The sequence below is a fragment of the Rutidosis leptorrhynchoides genome, chromosome 1 (assembly GCF_046630445.1).
Source record: "Rutidosis leptorrhynchoides isolate AG116_Rl617_1_P2 chromosome 1, CSIRO_AGI_Rlap_v1, whole genome shotgun sequence".
Taxonomy (NCBI): Eukaryota; Viridiplantae; Streptophyta; class Magnoliopsida; order Asterales; family Asteraceae; genus Rutidosis; species Rutidosis leptorrhynchoides.
The window spans coordinates 21746637-21765985 of record NC_092333.1 but is presented as its reverse complement, the minus strand read 5'-3'; the positions used below and the strand labels follow the sequence as shown (position 1 = coordinate 21765985).

Sequence of the window (19349 nt, the reverse complement as noted above, 5' to 3'; positions counted from 1 at the left end):
AAGATTCCGTCCTTTTTCTTAACAAACAAAATGGGAGCTCCCTAAGACGAAGAACTCGGTCTAATGAATAATGGTCCAACAATTCTTGTAGTTAGCTCTGCTATTCTTGCATTTCGGTCGGTGCAAGTCTGTAGGGTGCGCGAGCTACCGGTGCAGCCCGCACTAAATCGATATGAAGCTCCACTGATCGTGGTGGGGGTAGTCCAGGAAACTCTTCCGGAAAAACTTCAGGAAATTCATTTACAATCGGTACGTCCTTCGCGCTTTTCTCTTCCGTCTCCAACTTCTTCACATGTGCCAAAATAGCATAACGCCCTTTCATCATGAACTTCTGGGCCTTCAAACAACTAATAAGGTTTAGTTTCGGGCTACAACTCTCTTCGTGAACTATTAATGGTACACCGTTCTCTCGAGGTATACAGAGGATCTTCTCACCACAAACAACTTATGCATTTACCTTAGACAGCCAGTCCATACCGACTATTACATCGAAGCTCCCCAATTTAATGGGTATCAAGTTAATCTTAAAATCCAACCCTGCTAAGTTTATTATACTGCCGCGACAAACTTTATCAACCTTTCAAACTTACCGTTAGCCACCTCAACAAGGTATGTCTCATCTAAGGGAACTAATAACCAATCTAACTTATCGCAAAAATGTCTACACAAATAACACCTATCAGCACCGGTATCAAACAAAACAGAAGCTAATAGTTTATTAACAGTGAACATACCAATGACCAAATCAGGATCCTCTCGTGCATCCTTAGCATTCATGTTAAAGACCCTTCCACGTGCTGGTACACCAATATTCTTCTTGGTAGGGCACTCGTTCCTAAAATGACCCGGTTGGCCGCACTCAAAACAGTTCTTTGGTGCAGTCAGGTTTGATTTTACAGCCAGATTTTTTACTCTGCAATCCTTTTCGATATTCCCCGGCTTCTTACACGTCTCACACACCACATTACAGTACCCGATGTGGTGCTTATAACACATCTTGCATTGGGGAAGATTACCCTTGTAGTTTGGGTTAGCGTTCCTCTCATCAATATTTCCCTTAAAGCCCTCATGCCTCTTAGCTGAATTCTGATAATTACTTTTACCCTTATTTCCATCCCATTTACGCTACCCATCATTTGTTATAGTCCCTTATTGTACTTTCACCGGCGTTCGGCGGACGACCTTATCCATCAAGGACTGCGCCATACGCATTGCTTCCTGAATGGTTATCGGTTTTGAAGAAGTGACATTCTCTTGAATGTTCTCAGAAAGTCGCCATTCATACCGTTCCAACCTCTTATATTCGGGAGTAACCATAGTAGGACACATCAGTGCCAATTCCAAGAACCTCTGATTGTAGCTAGCAATGTCAGTAACCAAGACCTTCCATTCCCAAAATTCTATCTCCATTTTCCGAATCTCATTCCTAGGGCAGTACTCATCTATCATCACCCTCCTGAACTCTTCCCATGGTTTTGCATATGCCTCATCAATCCCTTGATCTTGGGCGAATGTGTTCCACCACGTCAGAGCACCATCCGTCAATGTGCAAGACGCGTACTTAACCTGGTGCGCGTCAGTGCAGTTGCTAACTCGAAACACTGATTCTAACTTCTCGAACCATCTCATTAACCCAATTGGTCCTTCTGCTCCGCTGAAGGATTGTGGTTTGCAGTTCAAAAATTCCTTGTAAGAACACCCATTTTGAACATTTTGGTTAGCCGTAGGAGGTGGTACAAGATTAGCCATAGCCGCGGCCACCCGAGCAGCCACCATTTCTACGATTTGTGCCGCAATAGGAGCTTCTACCGAATTGGTGTTTGGAGGTGTGGTGCCATGGATCTTCAAAACAAAAGTTTTAACTCAGGTTAATATTATTACCTAATAATATGAACATGGTGCCATGGACTAGTAAAAATTAATTTCCAAGTCAATAAAGCAAATAGTAGGCAAACCACGAAAATAGCAACAACAATAACATATGTATTCTATAGCAGTACATACATAAAGCCATGGTAGATAGTAATGTCATGCAATAGAATCACAGAACAGATAAGCGATCGAGTTGTAGACTAGACCCATTAATGTTTCAATCAAAATACTCTTATTGTGATTGTGATTGTGAGGCCCCCTCGTGCGAAGGTTTATGCAATTCGTGGTACGTCTTGAATAAAGACGTGTCTAGAAATTTACTCGATGAAGGTAATTCGAGATCAAGAAAAAAGGGAAATGAGGCCTCCACTTTCGGTAATTATAAGCTTAAGGATCATATTGACGATGTGGATTACGGGGACACAATACAAAACTCGTTTATGGGTTTTCATGATGGAAGAGGGGGCGGTTCTTCGACAAACGGGAAAGGAAATATGTCCGTGGAGGCTTTCGCGACATGCGACAAAATGATGAAACGATTGGCTGGGGAGAATGTTTCGGGTGATGGATCTGCCAATGTGTTATCTTATAAGATAGAGAATCGGTCCGGGAAGAACACTTTAAAAGAGACGGTTAATGGTAAGTTGAAGAGGGCGGGACCTAGAGGTTGATTTCACGTGGTTTGTTTGTTTGTTTGCCATTTCTTTCGCTTAGTTTAGCTTTAGTAATGTATTGTTTCGTATAAGTTTTTTTCGGATTGTTTAGGGGGCTCGTTTATAGATAGTGTTTTTAGATAGTTGCTTTCTAGGTGCGAGCTCTTCCATTTACTCACATTCTTTTGTATTCTCTGTTGAGCGTGTTTACCTTTGGAAAACGACATCGTTTCTATATGAGTTTTCGTTTTTTCACCCAAAAAAAAAAAACACTTACAAATAACCTCATCTATGTCATTATAACTTATATTCTATTTCAGAACATTCATAGATTTATTAGTGTATCGATTACCATTTTTTAATCTCAAAATAAAAGAGATTAAAATACCAAGGAAGGAAAACAATCTGATTAGTACATGTTGCAAAATTTGACAGGATGAGTAAAGGAAAAGCACATGTAAGGCCGAGGCCGAGAATCATCAACCTGAGCGGCCTACTTTAGGATTACTAGGGTCTTCAGTTCCCCCAGATATGCTTTCAGTTCCCCCCAGATATGCTCAACTGACCCCTTATCAGGCCCTTAAGTTTGGAGCCAAAGAAGATCCTACTACATCAGGCCCTTAAGTTTGGAGCCAAAGAAGATCCTACTACAAACTACCCAATCAATAGTTAGTATGGCTGCGGGTGTTGTAATCTCACCCCCGCCCATAAACACGCTGAAAGGGAGTGATTCTTCCAAGAAAACAAAACGGACTGTTCTGCACTCGGGGATCGTATCGCAACGCCTGCAGTTCTCGCAGCGATAGTTTCAACTTATGCGACTGATAAAATAGCTTTAATTTTTTCTGATTAAATAGAGTATTATGAATGAATATGTGGGGATTCCGTATGTGAGGGTTATACATAATTCTCTTTTTTACAAAGCAGTAAGTGACATTTGAAAGTAGGATACGGTGATGATGAATGAGGGAAGGAATGAAAGAAAAAAGGAATTGAGGGTGGCGGTTAATAACTCAATCTGTTTTTAGATTTCTTTAACTGTTTGGATTCTTTTATTATTATGTCTTTTTTCTGTCAATCTGAAAGTGTTGATTTTTTTTTTTTTTTTTAATAAAGAGGATGTCACAAATAGACATATATCATAGAAGATTTGAATAGTTGCTTCTTTAATAAGATAGTCTAGTTATTGGTGTTAACAAACCGATTAAGCTTTTTTGGGTGGTTTCGATTGTACTTTTGAGTACCACATCAAGGCCAATTTATCACATTTAATTTCAACATTTAGTTATCAGTTCATTATTATCACATTTATTTTATACATTTACTTATCAGTTCATATATACGTATAACCATATAAATTAGCTGTAAATGTTGCATGTAATCGAGTACTATATAGCGGCTCAATCTGCAAATTTTATAATCAAGTTTATTTATCAATGCTAAAAGATAAACTGATTGCAAATTACCTGCCCCTTTTATCAGTTTAAAGTAGGAATTTTACCCCAAGTTGTCCATCCATTTTGCTACCCCCTACACAAATCATAAGCATTCCAGACGAAGTAACAAGTACATAAATAAGAGCATTGAACAAATAACAAATATCATAAAAATATCGGAAGCAAGAACTATTAGACCCATTCACAAATCTCAACAATCAATCAGATACCAATATTCATAGCATATTGTTAAATAAACAGATGCAAATAATCAACTACACGTACTAAAAAATGATAATACTCCGTACTAATATGCAAGTGACACAATTTTTAAAAAATATTACAAAGAAGTAACTAAAACACAATGAAATCAAGTTAAAACATTGCATTTGCAAGTTTATCCTTTTATCTTCCATCCAATCTCGAGATGCAGACATCTGAAGGCGAAACCAAAGTCTCCACATATTGTATGCAATTCATCTGTTGAATCGGAAAGCGTTCACTAGTCAAAGCGATATTAAGCGTTTCATAAGAGCCTTTTGAAATATCGTACACAATGAGTTTCTTAAACACGCTCACAATAAGAATTTTTCCATCATCAAAAATATTAAGAGGGTGATAAAAGTCCCATTTGTGATCTAACGTGAATGAATGTGTATTCACCCATGAGCTGCTCTCAATAGAGGAGGGTTCCTTCATCACCCACAACTTGAATATGGATGAATTAGTCACTTTGAGCCAACAAAGGCATCCATTTATCGTACCTAGATTTCCAAAGGTGGTTTTCGAAGTAGTAGAGGGTAGATTAATCTCAGAAAGAACCATATCTTTAACACTACAGACAATCAACCCATGTTGCGATTTAATCCAATACAAATATCCATTTAAAAACGTACCCACAGAATGTCGAAACATAATGTACCTGATGCCGTATTTATCCGAACTCCAAGAGCTCCATGAATTCCTTTTAAAGTCGTAGACCTCAAAACGATGGGAAAATTCTATGAACTTAACAAGTTTTAAGTCACTAGGAGTATCACCGTAGCCAAATCCATATCCATTTCTATACATAATCGGAGTAGGAGGATCCGGAAGTTTCTTGGACTCACCAGTAAAAGGATTGTACAAAATCAAATCTTTTATATAAACTATCAAGACTAACCCGTTGAAGGATCCAATAAGTCTGGCATATGCACGCATAGTATGTAGGTGTTCTAACGGATAACAACGCTTGAATGCAGAATACGTACTATCATCATTAGTCGATACATTACCGTCTATGAAGTCTAAGGTTTCCCTATTAATGTGGAGAATGATGGTTTTACGTGACCTCAACTTCATAAAGTAAGGGTTCATAAGCATACGACGCCAATACCTGGATACGCTCCGAGATCGTATCAATGGTTTTGTTGGAAGCCTAGCAAGTATATTGAGAACAATCTCATCGGGTAAAAAGTCGACAGCGGCCATCAAAAAACAAAACACAAAATAAGTACGTCTTCAATAGGCGAGCACCGGGTGGAAAACAAAAAATCTCTACACAAAATAAAAGAAATTAATCGTTATCATAATTATATTATGTAATATATACTAGTGAAATGACCCGTGGAAACACGGGTTTGTTTAGACAAAACAGTTTAATGATATGTTTTAGGTATTAAGTGAATATAAATGTTAAAGTCATTTAGTTTATTGCCCCGTGAAACCACGAATTTCGACTAAGAAACTTGTCGTTGATTTTACAAACATAAAGTTCGCTCAAAGTTGAATATTTATATTTATATTTTTAATAATAATAATAATAATTAATAATAATAAATGTCTTTTAAATTTTTTTAGAAAAATAAAATTACAATTTAGGAGAGATTAATATTTCCTTTTATAAAAGATTTTGTATTATTTTTTTAATTAAATTTATATATAATTATGACATCATTATAAAGGGTAATTTAGCTTAATGATGATGTCATCATTTTAGAGGTTTATTGGACCGTACATACATACATACATACATGCATACATGCATGCATGCATGCATGCATGCATGCATGCATGCATGCATGCATGCATGCATGCATGCATGCATGCATGGCCGGTCCTATGAATTTTGATGCCCTGAGCGAAAAGATCGAATTAGGCCCTCCAAATTTTAATAACCCATATATATATATACATGGTAAGTTCTTAATATGCAAATATGAAATTAAAATCCTACATAACCCCTTAACTTCATGCTATTAATAATCCATACATATATAAGGTAAGTTCTTAACAAAATAGAAGACCAACTTCATGGCATGTCATCTTTTACTGATATTGCAATTTACTATGGTTCTTTTTATATATAAAAAGATGAATGATATTTTGTTAGATTTACATAGAACCTTAACCATTTGTTGGAATTTTAGTTAAGTTCATAGAACCTTAACTTAAATCCAAATTAGAGCTAGCCCGTTTGCTAAATTATCAGGACTAAATCAATCATAATCATTGTTACCATAACCAACATACAAAAAGAAAAAACTCTGTACACAGATCACCAAGTTTCACCTACCCATTTGTTCATAATCAAGAGCTTAATCCTCAATATAAATAATTGTTACACATCAATAGCTAAAATCATTCAACTTAGCCTAAAAGAAAACTATGGTAAACTCGTTCATCAAATAATCAAAATCACATTAACCCTAATTTGTGCTCCATAATTAGCACCCAAAATCAATAAAGCCCTAACTGAAAAATCACTAATAACAAATAATAAAATAAGAAACACCAATATAGAAAATAAAATAGTAACTTACCACTACTCTTAACTGAATCATATCATTATTAACATAAACATCTGAATTCGCACTTCTAATACTCGATCGAATATTGAATTTTGGAAGCCGACGATGCCGCTGCAATTTCTTTTTTACTCCGTATCTTTTATATGGGGAATCGATCAAAATACATTTTTTTTAAATGTTTCAAATAACATACATTTTTCTAAAAAATTGTCTTTTTACACCATCCAGTAGACGAGAATTCTGTCTACCACCTTTAACTATCGTCGACTACCATTTTTACAAAGTAGTAGACGGTTTTTTCGTCGACTACTCAATACAGGTGATCTCCTATATAGTCGACGAAGTTATAAGGCAGTAGACGTAAGTAGACGGGAATTCTGTCTACCACATTTACGTAAGTAGACGTAAGTAGACGGGAATTCTGTCTACTCAATACAGGTGGTCTACTACATTTAAAAGTTAACATTTAAATGGTTTTTAGGTAGTCTACCAGGGTTACGTCTACTGCCTTGTAACTTCGTCGACTATATAGTAGACCACCTGTATTGAGTAGTCGACGAAAAAACCGTCTACTACTTTGTAAAAATGGTAGTCGACGACAGATAAAGGTGGTAGACAGAATCCCCGTCTACTGAATGGTGTAAAAAGACAATTTTTTTTTTAAAAAAGTGTATTTTGATCAATTTCCCCTTTTATATTTGGATTTGGGCCTTACTAGTAAACTGATATTGTGATATTGTAGGTATATTCTTAAATTTTGGGCCCCTAAAGAGATTGGACCCTGAGCAAAGGATCACCTTGCCCGTCCTTTGGGCCGGGCCTATATATATATATATATATATATATATATATATATATATATATATATATATATATATATATATATAGGATCAAGAGGGAATTAACCAATCGGGGAAAATGTGGGAAGCAAATTTTTTTTCTTCGTTATTTGAGAAATTTTGTTCACGAACATTATAGATTGGATGAAAATATGAACATTTAATAAAGACACTTTGTGATAAATGTTTTTATTTGACGGGAAAACACTCGAAAAAGTAATATATAACAATTATCGTGTTTTTCGAGCGTATGTTGAGGTTTTAGATATTAGGGTTTAGATATTAGGGTTTATAGGATTTAGATATTAGGGTTTAGAAATTTAGGGTTTAGAGTTTAGATTTAGGATTTAGATTGAGTTTTTAACACGAACGGTTTAGAGTTTAGGGTTTAGGGTTTGGTGTTTTGGGTTTATGGAGTAAACCCAAAACACCAAACCCTAAACTCTAAATTGGGCTAAATTTTACTTCACAAAACATGAAAAAAAAAAAAAGTTAACATTCTTCACGAACAATATTATCTTGAATGTTATTTTTGTCGATCGTTTTCCCGCCAAAATAATAACATTCATCACGAAGTATCTTTTTTAAATCTTCATATTTTTATCCAATCTATAATATTCGTGAACAAAGTTTTTTCAAAAACCGAAAAAAAAATTGCTTCCCCTGAAATGTCCCGTTCATATTGATTATAAACGTTCCATATTAATTGATTTCGTTGCGAGGTTTTGACCTCTATATGAGACGTTTTCAAAGACTGCATTCGTTTTTAAAACAAACCATAACCTTTATTTTATCGACAAGGTTAAAAAGTCACCACCTAGATTATCCAAAAATGATAATCTAAAATATCACACGTACACACTACCAATACATATTGGTTTACAATATTAATATGTTACAACAAAGTAAATCTCGAATGCAGTTTTAAACAATATTATACAAGCATGCTGACACCAAATCTTGTCCATATTTTAGCATGCAACAGCGAAAACTCTTAATAATCACCTGAGAATAAACATGCTTTAAACGTCAACAAAAATGTTGGTGAGTTATAGGTTTAACCTATATATTTATCGAATCGTAATAATAGACCACAAGATTTCATATTTCAATATACATCTCATACATAGAGATAAAAATCATTCATATGGTGAACACCTGGTAACCGACCTTAACAAGATGCATATAGAATATCCCCTATCATTCTGGGACTCCCTTCGGACATGATGAATTCGATGTACTAAAGCATTCGGTACTTTGGATGGGGTTTGTTGAACCCAATAGATCTATCTTTAGGATTCGCGTCAATTAGGGTGTCTGTTCCCTAATTCTTAGATTACCAGACTAAAAAGGACCATATTCGGTTTAATAATTCAGACATAGAATGTAGTTTCATTTACTTATGTCTATTTTGTAAAACATTTATAAAACTGCATGTATTCTCATCCCAAAATATTAGATTTTAAAAGTGGGACTATAACTCACTTTCAAAGATTTTTACTTCGTCGGGAAGTAAGTCTTGGCCACTGGTCGATTCACGAACCTATAACAAATATGTACATATATATCAAAGTATGTTCAAAATATATTTACAACATTTTTAATACGTTTTGCTGTTTTAAGTTTATTAAGTCAGCTGTCCTCGTTAGTAACCTACAACTAGTTGTCCACAGTTAGATGTACAGAAAATAAAGCAATATATATTATATCGAATCAATCCACAACCTCGTGTATACAAGCCTCAGGCTAGATCACAACTCAAAGTATATATAGTATTTTGGAATCAACCTCAACCCTGTATAGCTAACTCCAACATTACTGCATATAGAGTGTCTATGGTTGTTCCGAAATATATATATAGATGGGTCGATATGATATGTCAAAACATTGTATTCGTGTCTATGGTATCCCAAGATTACATAATATATTAGAATACATGTATAATACAATATGAGTTATCTAGGATATGATTAATATAGATTTGTTACCAATTTTCACATAGCTACAACAAGAAAAATTATCCAATCTTGTTTTACCCATAACTTCTTCGTTTTAAATCCATTTTGAGTGATTCAAGTTGCTATGGTTTCATATTGAACTTAAGTTTATGAATCTAAACAGAAAAATTATAAGTTTATAGTCGGAAATACAGATTACAAGTCGTTTTTGTAAAGGTAGTCATTTCAGTCGAAAGAACGACGTCTAGATGACCATTTTGGAAAACATACTTCCACCTTGAGTTTAACCATGATTTTTGGATATAGTTTCATGTTCATAATAAAAATCATTTTCCCAGAAGAACAAATTTTAAATCAAAGTTTATCATAGTTTTTAATTAACTAACCCAAAACAGCCCGCGGTGTTACTACGACTGCGTATATCCGGTTTTACGGTGTTTTTCGTGTTTTCAGGTTTTAAATCATTAAGTTAGCATATCATATAGATATAGAACATGTGTTTAGTTGATTTTAAAAGTCAAGTTAGAAGGATTAACTTTTGTTTGCGAACAAGTTTAGAATTAACTAAACTATGTTCTAGTGATTACAAGTTTAAACCTTCGAATAAGATAGTTTTATATGTATGAATCGAATGATGTTATGAACATCATTACTACCTAAGGTTTTGTGGATAAACCTACTGGAAATGAGAAAAATAGATCTAGCTTCAAAGGATCCTTGGATGGCTTGAAAGTTCTTGAAGCAAAATCATGATACGAAAACAAGTTCAAGTAAGATTTCCACTCGAAATAAGATTGTTATAGTTATAGAAATTGAATCAAAGTTTGAATATGAGTATTACCTTGTATTAGAGAGATATCTTACTGTAAATAAGAAAGATTTCTTGAGGTTGGATGATCACTTGAAATGGATTTGCAAGATTGGAAGTAAGCTAGCAAACTTGGAAGTGTTGTTGGTGTGTTCTTAAGTAGTTGTTTTATAACTTGGTTTATGTATAGATTTATGAACTAGATTGAGCTAGATTTTGTTGAAGATGATGAAGAACACTTAGAACAAAGGAAGAACACTTGAGAGAGTTAAGTTTGATGCATAAAAATTGAAAAGTGAATGTGTTTGTGAGTGTGTTAGAAAACGTGAAAGTAGGTTGTCATATAGTCTCCATTAGTTTGTTGTTTTGTTAGATATTTCTTGCTAGATGTTTGTGATGACCCGGAAATTTCTGACCAAATTTAAACTTAATCTTTAACGTTTCTGACACGATAAGCAAAGTCTATGAAGTTGAATCTCAAAATTTTAGAACTGTTTCATGTATTCAATTACATTTGACTGCTCTCGATGATTCATGAACAATTATATGTATGTATATATATATGTACAAGTAAAAATGACTTTCCTACAGTAAAACACTATTTGCTACAGTAAAACACTATTTGCTACAGTAAAACACACTTTGCTACAGTGAAACAGTACTTTGCTACAGTGCTACAGTAAACACTATTTGCTACAGTAAACACTATTTGCTACAGTAAAACACTATTTGCTACAGTAAAACACTATTTGATGCCGACGAACTAGCAAACAAAAACGGATAAGGCGGCCATGCGATCGCATGGCAAAAACACTGAAAACTCACGCGATCGCATGAGGTACTGTAGCATGCCACATACTATAAAAGCTCGATCTGGTCTCCACATACTATTATTATTTATTATATTATTATTATTATTATTATTATTATTATTATTATTATTATTATTATTATTATTATTATTATTAAGATTAATATTATTATTATTAATCTTATTATAATATTATTATTAGTAGTATATATACATAAAATACTACGACGAGGTTATGAGCGTGTCACCTTCAAAATAGGTTTTTGAGCGGGATAGAGCTAAGGAAATTATGGGTTATTGCCAAGGAGGTTATGGGTAATGTTCGAGGGTATATTTGTAAATCAAATCTAGTGTTTATCATCTCTGTTGCGTCTACGTACTTTTTTACAATATTGAATCTCAATATTGATACATAAGCATTCATATCTTATCTTTTATATATTAATTGTGTATCCATGTCTAGTGCTCGAGTATATATGTTTATGCATGCTTGTATGCTAAATTTTGTCGTTAAACAGTTTATGATGAATCACGAATTTAATATATATATTACTGATAAAAGGTATATGATATGTATGTTTTTGGAAAGCTGGCGAAAAATCAATAACTTTTCATTTAGAAATCGCGAAATTTCGATGAACGAATTAAAAGATATGGGCAATTGAATTATGATCAACGTTAATTGAAATTGCTTTTGAATCTGCAATTAAGATTTAAACATCTTGTTTACGAGATTGATAAAATGGATTTTTAAATATTACCAGCCGAGTAAATGAATCCTTATTTAAGGCACGTCTCGTTTTGTTGAACAATTGTCAAAATTGACTGTTTTATCATGTTTTAAAGCCTTATAAAAACTATAGACTAATTTTACAAGAATTGGGAAACTATGTGAAATGTTAAAATGTTTCGATTGCCATGATCATTCAACTATAGTATTAAGTCAGAATGACTTTTTGAAATGACTTTTGATAAACTTTTGTATGTCGATCTCGAGCATTAGGATTGTGATACACTATGACCTGACCTAGCTTGATAGACATTTATTGACCAACATATGTTCTCTAGGTTGAGATATACGGTTATTTGGTAATCCGAGGTCAGTCACATTTTGGTGAACGACTTTATATGCTGCTAAGGTGAGTTTCATATGCTCCATTTTTAATTTCTTTTGCAATCTATATTTTTGGGCTGAGAATACATGCACTTTATTTTAAACGCAATGGATACAAGTACATACTAAATTCTACACTGAGTTTGAACCAAAAATCCCTTAGCTTTGGTAACTAGTAACTGCCAGTTATAAGAACTGGTGGGCGCGAGTAGTAGTATATGGATCCATAGGGCTTGATATCCCCGTCCGAGCTAGAGCACTAGCCTTTTAACGGACGTATGCTATTTGAGAAGCATACACGTTGGTTTGCGTGTATTATTAAGATGATTATACAAAGGGTACAAATTATATATACGTTAAGTTTAGTTACCAGGGTGCTCAATTTTGTAGAATATTTTGATAAACGTTTCTGGATGAAACAACTGAAATCTTGTGATCCACCTTTATGTACAGATTATGCAAAACATTAAAACTATGAACTCACCAACCTTTGTGTTGACACTTGTTAGCATGTTTATTCTCAGGTTCCCTAGAAGTCTTCCGCTATTTGCTTATATGTTAGACAAGCTATGTGCATGGAGTCTTACATGGCATATTTTTCAAGAAAACGTTGCATTCACCAAATCATCACCATGTATCTTATTTTGACTGCATTGTCAACAGAAGTACTATTGTAAACTATTATTTACGGTGATTGTCTATATGTAGAAATCATCAGATGTCGAAAACCTTTGATTTAAATATTCATTTAAGGTGTGCCTTTTCAAAAGAATGCAATGTTTACAAAACGTATCATATAGAGGTCAAATACCTCGCAATGAAATCGATGAATGACGTGTTCGTCCATATGGATTTGGAGCGATCAGCACAATGTTAAATGATGGTTCCCACATGTGTTAGGTGACTCATAAGGGCTGCTAAGAGCTGATCATTGGAGTGTATATACCAATAGTAAATACATTTAGAAGCTGGGTATTGTACAAGTACGAATACGAGTGTATACGAGTAGAATTGTTGATGAAAATGAATGAGGATGTAATTGTAAACATTTTTGCTAAGTAGAAGTACTTTGATAAGTGTTTTGAAGTCTTTCAAAAGTGTATAAATACATATTAAAACACTACATGTATATACATTTTAACTGAGTCGTTAAGTCATCGTTAGTCGTTACATGTAAATGTTGATTTGAAACCTTTAAGTTAACGATCTTGTTAAATGTTGTTAACCCAATATTTATTATATCTAATGAGATGTTAAATTATTATATTATCATGATATTATGATATATTAATATATCTTAATATGATATATATACATTTAAATTTCGTTACAACGATAATCGTTACATATATGCCTCGTTTCGAAATCCTTAAGTTAGTAGTCTTGTTTTTACATATGTAGTTCATTGTTAATATAATTAATGATATGTTTACTTATCATTTATCATGTTTATATATAGTGTAACAATATCTTAAAATGATTCATATGTAATTAGTAAAACGTTGTTATAACGATAATCGTTATATATATCGTTTTTAAGTTTCCTAATTCAATAATCTCATTTTTATGTATATAACTCATTGTTAAAATACTTAATGAGATACTTAGTTATCATAATATCATGTTAACTATATATATATATATATATATATATATATATCCATATATATGTCATCATATAGTTTTTACAAATTTTAACGTTCGTGAATCACCGGTCAACTTGGGTGGTCAATTGTCTATATGAAACCTATTTCAATTAATCAAGTCTTAAAAAGTTTGATTGATTAACATGTTGGAAGCACTTAATCATATAAATATCAATTTCATTTAATATATATAAACATGGAAAAGTTCGGGTCACTACAGTACCTACCCGTTAAATAAATTTCGTCCCGAAATTTTAAGCAGTTGGAGGTGTTGACGTATCTTCTGGAAATAAGTGCGGGTACTTCTTCTTCATCTAATATTCTCATTCCCAGGTGAACTCGGGTCCTCTACGAGCATTCCATCGAACCTTAACAATTGGTATCTTGTTTTGCTTAAGTCTTTTAACCTCACGATCCATTATTTCGACGGGTTCTTCGATGAATTGAAGTTTTTCTTTGATTTGGATTTCGTCTAACGGAATAATGAGATCTTCTTTAGCAAAACATTTCTTCAAATTTGAGATGTGAAAAGTGTTATGTACAGCCGCGAGTTGTTGAGGTAACTCAAGTCGGTAAGCTACTGGTCCGGCACGATTAATAATCTTGAATGGTCCAATATACCTTGGATTTAATTTCCCTCGTTTACCAAATCGAACAACGCCTTTCCAAGGTGCAACTTTAAGCATGACCATCTCTCCAATTTCAAATTCTATATCTTTTCTTTTAATATCAGCGTAGCTCTTTTGTCGACTTTGGGCGGTTTTCAACCGTTGTTAAATTTGGATGATCTTCTCGGTAGTTTCTTGTATTATCTCCGGACCCGTAATCTGTCTATCCCCCACTCCACTCCAACAAATCGGAGACCTGCACTTTCTACCATAAAGTGCTTCAAACGGTGCCATCTCAATGCTTGAATGGTAGCTGTTGTTGTAGGAAAATTCTGCTAACGGTAGATGTCGATCCCAACTGTTTCCGAAATCAATAACACGTGCTCATAGCATGTCTTCAAGAATTTGTATCGTCTTTTCGCTCTGCCCATCAGTTTGTGGATGATAGGCAGTACTCATGTCTAGACGAGTTCCTATTGCTTGCTGTAATGTCTGCCAGAATCTTGAAATAAATCTGTCATCCCTATCAGAGATAATAGAGATTGGTATTCCATGTCTGGAGATGACTTCCTTCAAATACAGTCGTGCAAACTTCTCCATCTTGTTATCTTCTCTTATTGGCAGGAAGTGTGCTGATTTGGTGAGACGATCAACTATTACCCAAATAGTATCAAAATCACTTGCAGTCCTTGGCAATTTAGTGATGAAATCCATGGTAATGTTTTCCCATTTCCATTCCGGAATTTTGGGTTGTTGAAGTAGACCTAATGGTTTCTGATGCTCAGCTTTGACATTAGAACATGTCAAACATTCTCCTACATATTTAGCAACATCGCCTTTCATACCCGGCCACTAAAAATGTTTCTTGAGATCCTTGTACATCTTCCCCGTTCCAGGATGTATTGAGTATCTGGTTTTATGAGGTTCTCTAAGTATCATTTCTCTCATATCTCCAAATTTTGGTACCCAAATTCTTTCAGTCCTATACCGGGTTCCGTCTTCCCGAATACTAAGATGCTTCTCCGATCCTTTGGGTATTTCATCCTTTAAATTTCCTTATTTTAAAACTCCTTATTGCGCCTCCTTTATTTGAGTAGTAAGGTTATTGTGAATCATTATATTCATAGCTTTTACTCGAATGGGTTCTCTGTCCTTTCTGCTCAAGGCGTCGGCTACCACATTTGCCTTCTTCTGGTGGTAACGAATCTCAAAGTCATAATCATTCAACAATTCAATCCACCTGCGCTGCCTCATGTTCAGTTGTTTCTGATTAAATATGTGTTGAAGTGCCTCCAAGTAGTGCCTCCAAGTCTTTAATGCAAAAACAACCGCGCCTAATTCCAAATCATGCGTCATATAATTCTGCTCGTGAGTCTTCAATTGTCTAGACGCATAAGCAATTACTTTCGTTCGTTGCATTAATACACAACCGAGACCTTGCTTTGAGGCGTCACAATATATCACAAAATCATCATTCCCTTCAGGTAATGACAATATAGGTGCCGTAGTTAACTTTTTCTTTAACAATTGAAACGCTTTCTCTTGTTCATCTTTCCATTCAAATTTCTTCCCTTTATGCGTTAATGCAGTCAAGGGTTTTGCTATTCTGGAAAAGTCTTGGATGAACCTTCTGTAGTAACCAGCTAGTGCTAAAAATTGGCGTATATGCTTCGGAGTTTTCGGGGTTTCCCACTTTTCAACGGTTTCAATCTTTGCTGGATCCACCTGAATACCTTCTTTGTTCACTATGTGACCGAGGAATTGAACTTCTTCCAACCAAAATGCACACTTTGAAAATTTAGCGTACAGTTTTTCTTTCCTTAACAACTCTAGCACTTTTCTCAAATGTTCTTCGTGCTCTTGGTCATTCTTTGAGTAAATAAGTATGTCATCGATGAAAACAATGACAAACTTTTCAAGGTATGGTCCACACACTCGGTTCATGAGGTCCATGAACACAACTGGTGCGTTAGTCAACCCAAACGGCATAACCATAAACTCGTAATGACCGTAACGCGTCCTAAAAGCAGTTTTTGGAATATCATCCTCCTTCACCCGCATTTGATGATACCCAGAACGTAAATCAATCTTCGAATAAATCGATGAGCCTTGTAGTTGATCAAATAAGTCGTCAATTCTCAGTAGTGGGTAGCGGTTCTTGATGGTAAGTTTGTTCAACTCTCGGTAGTTGATACACAACCTAAATGTACCATCCTTCTTCTTGACAAACAAAACAGGAGCTCCCCATGGTGATGTGCTTGGTCGAATGAAACCACGCTCTAAAAGTTCTTGTAACTGACTTTGTAATTCTTTCATTTCGCTGGGTGCGAGTCTGTATGGAGCACGAGCTATTGGTGTAGCTCCTGGTACGAGGTCTATTTGAAATTCAATGGATCGATGTGGGGGTAATCCCGGTAATTCTTTCGGAAATACATCGAGAAATTCTTTTGCGACGGAAACATCACTGATGTTCTTTTCTTCAGGTTTAACTTCCTCGGTATGTGCTATAATGAAGTAACAACCTTTTCTTATTAGTTTTTGCGCCTTCATACTACTAATAAGATTTAATTTCGCGTTATTCTTTTCTCCGTACACCATTAAGGGTTTTCCTTTTTCCCGTACAATGCGAATTGCATTTTTGTAACATACGATCTCTGCTCTCACCTTTTTTAACCAGTCTAAGCCAATTATCACATCAAAACTTCCTAACTCTACTGGTATCAAATCAATCTTAAATGTTTCACTAACCAGCTTAATTTCTCGATTCCGATATATATTATCTGCTGTAATTAATTTACCGTTTGCTAATTCGAGTAAAAATTTATTATCCAAAGGCGTCAGTGGACAACTTAATTTAGCACCAAAATCTCTACTCATATAGCTTCTATCGACCCGAATCAAATAAAACATAAGCAGATGTATTGTCAATAAGAAACGTACCCGTAACAAGCTCTGGGTCTTCCTGCGCTTCTGCTGCATTAATATTGAAAACTCTTCCGCGGCCTTGCCCATTAGTATTCCCTTGGTTTGGGCAATTTCTAATAATGTGGCCCGGTTTTCCACATTTATAACAAACTACGTCGGCATTATTTGTTCCGACCTTATTTGTTTCTTTATTTTTGTTGTTCTTTAGTCCGTAAACCTCACATATTGCCGCGCCATGACCACTTCTCTTACACTTGGTGCAAACTGTTGTGCAAAATGCATTCGGATAGTACTCTGCACACCTGAAGCATGGTTGTTTCTGTTGTTTGTTGTTATTGAGGTTGTTGTTGGGATTGTTATTGTTGTTGAAATGATTATTGTAGTTTTTGTTGTTGTTGTTGGGACGTTTGTTGTAGTTATTGTTAGGATTGCGGTTATTATTGCGATTGTTGTTACGGTTGTGGTTGTAATTGTTATTGTTGTTGTACTGGTGACTCTTGTCACCGTTTTCCTCCCACTTCCTCTTGAGTTGTTTCGTGTTGGCTTCTTCGGCCGCCTGTTCTTTAATTCTCCCCTCAATCTGATTTATGAATTTATGAGCCATTCGACTTGCCTTCTGTATGGAAGCGGGCTCGTGTGAACTCACATCTTCTTGAATCCTTACTGGTAACCCTTTTACAAATGCGTCGATCTTCTCTTCTTCATCTTCGAACGCTCTCGGATACAAAAGACACAACTCTGTGAATCGTCGTTCATATGTGGTAATGTCGAATCCTTGTGTTCGTAACTCTCTAAGTTCTACCTTGAGCTTATTGACTTCGTTTCTAGGACGGTACTGCTCGTTCATCAATTGCTTGAATGCCGACCACGGTAGTGCGTAAGCAGCATTTTGTCCTACCTGTTCAAGATAGGTGTTCCACCACGTTAACGCAGTACATGTGAAGGTATGCGTAGCGTACTTAACTTTGTCCTCTTCAGTACACTTACTTATGGCAAACACCGATTCGACCTTCTCGGTCCACCGTTTCAATCCAATTGGTCCTTCGGTTCCATCAAATTCCAAAGGTTTGTAGGCAGTGAATTCTTTGTAGGAGCATCCTACACGATTTTTTGTGGAATTAGTTCCACTGCTAGATCCAGAGTTATTGTTATTTTGCATTGCAGCCTATACTGCGGCTATGTTTGCTGCAAGGAAAACACGAAAGTCTTTCTCGCTCATGTTCAAATTCTGACGAGTCGTCGGTGCCATTTCCTTCAAAAATAGCCCAAAAGAATTGAGTCAATCATATAGAATTTAAGAGTAGTCAATAGTATTACATATCATTATATGAACTTATTTATAAAAGCTTTTTCTTCATATGAGCATTTTATAGTTTTAATTCGGGTAGTACCTACCCGTTAAGTTCATACTTACTAGCTACTATACAACTCAACTACTACGATTCTATATGAAAAACTTATTACAATAATATTTTGCGTTCAAACTTTTATACAATATTTTACAATCATTCAATACCACTTATAATACATATAGGATGAAATATAACACATAACAACTTTACTACACGGTAGCTATAAAGGTAATTCTAATTAATACGCAAGTTGTTTGGCAAAGGCAATAAAGACACGTAATTCATAAGTCCATAAACAAGTCATGCATTCTGGTTTTACTAAAATGACTTCCCATCCTTGGTCTTGTGGAAAATAACCGTTATGACCATTGGCTAGGCAGCATGTTGTAATGTCGTCAAAACGACGAGGGTTTCGTAATGCCCAAAAGCCTCGTAGCAATCTAAAAACCTTGTTTCTTACCCCAACTACTGAGTCCGTCACTTGTGGTAATGTTTCATTTAATAGTTGTAATCCGATGTTCTTTTTCTCACCTTGGTG

The 19349-nt window shown here is 35.0% G+C and overlaps 2 protein-coding genes across 2 annotated transcripts; both read right to left on the bottom strand.

Annotated features, from left to right (window-relative positions):
* Window positions 1–100: 100 nt before the first annotated feature.
* Window positions 101–996, bottom strand: LOC139847577 (uncharacterized). Its single transcript, XM_071837306.1, has 2 exons — window positions 591–996; window positions 101–444 (listed from the first exon to the last, which is right to left on the bottom strand). The coding sequence occupies exons 1-2, from the start codon at window positions 994–996 to the stop codon at window positions 101–103; spliced, it is 750 nt and encodes a 249-aa protein (XP_071693407.1).
* A 3171-nt stretch (window positions 997–4167) lies between these two features.
* Window positions 4168–6892, bottom strand: LOC139857592 (F-box/kelch-repeat protein At3g06240-like). Its single transcript, XM_071846408.1, has 2 exons — window positions 6763–6892; window positions 4168–5497 (listed from the first exon to the last, which is right to left on the bottom strand). Exon 2 carries the CDS (start codon window positions 5429–5431, stop codon window positions 4367–4369), a length of 1065 nt encoding a protein of 354 aa, XP_071702509.1. The 5' UTR covers window positions 5432–5497; window positions 6763–6892; the 3' UTR covers window positions 4168–4366.
* Window positions 6893–19349: the final 12457 nt, after the last annotated feature.

Excerpts from the sequence above, each read along its gene's own strand:
- LOC139847577 (XM_071837306.1), bottom strand. The coding sequence starts at position 996 with ATGTGTTATAAGCACCACATCGGGTACTGTAATGTGGTGTGTGAGACG. Across the intron at positions 445-590 it reads CCTTGTTGAGGTGGCTAACG|TTGTTTGTGGTGAGAAGATC; the intron begins GTAAGTTTGAAA and ends TAAATGCATAAG.
- LOC139857592 (XM_071846408.1), bottom strand. The coding sequence starts at position 5,431 with ATGGCCGCTGTCGACTTTTTACCCGATGAGATTGTTCTCAATATACTT.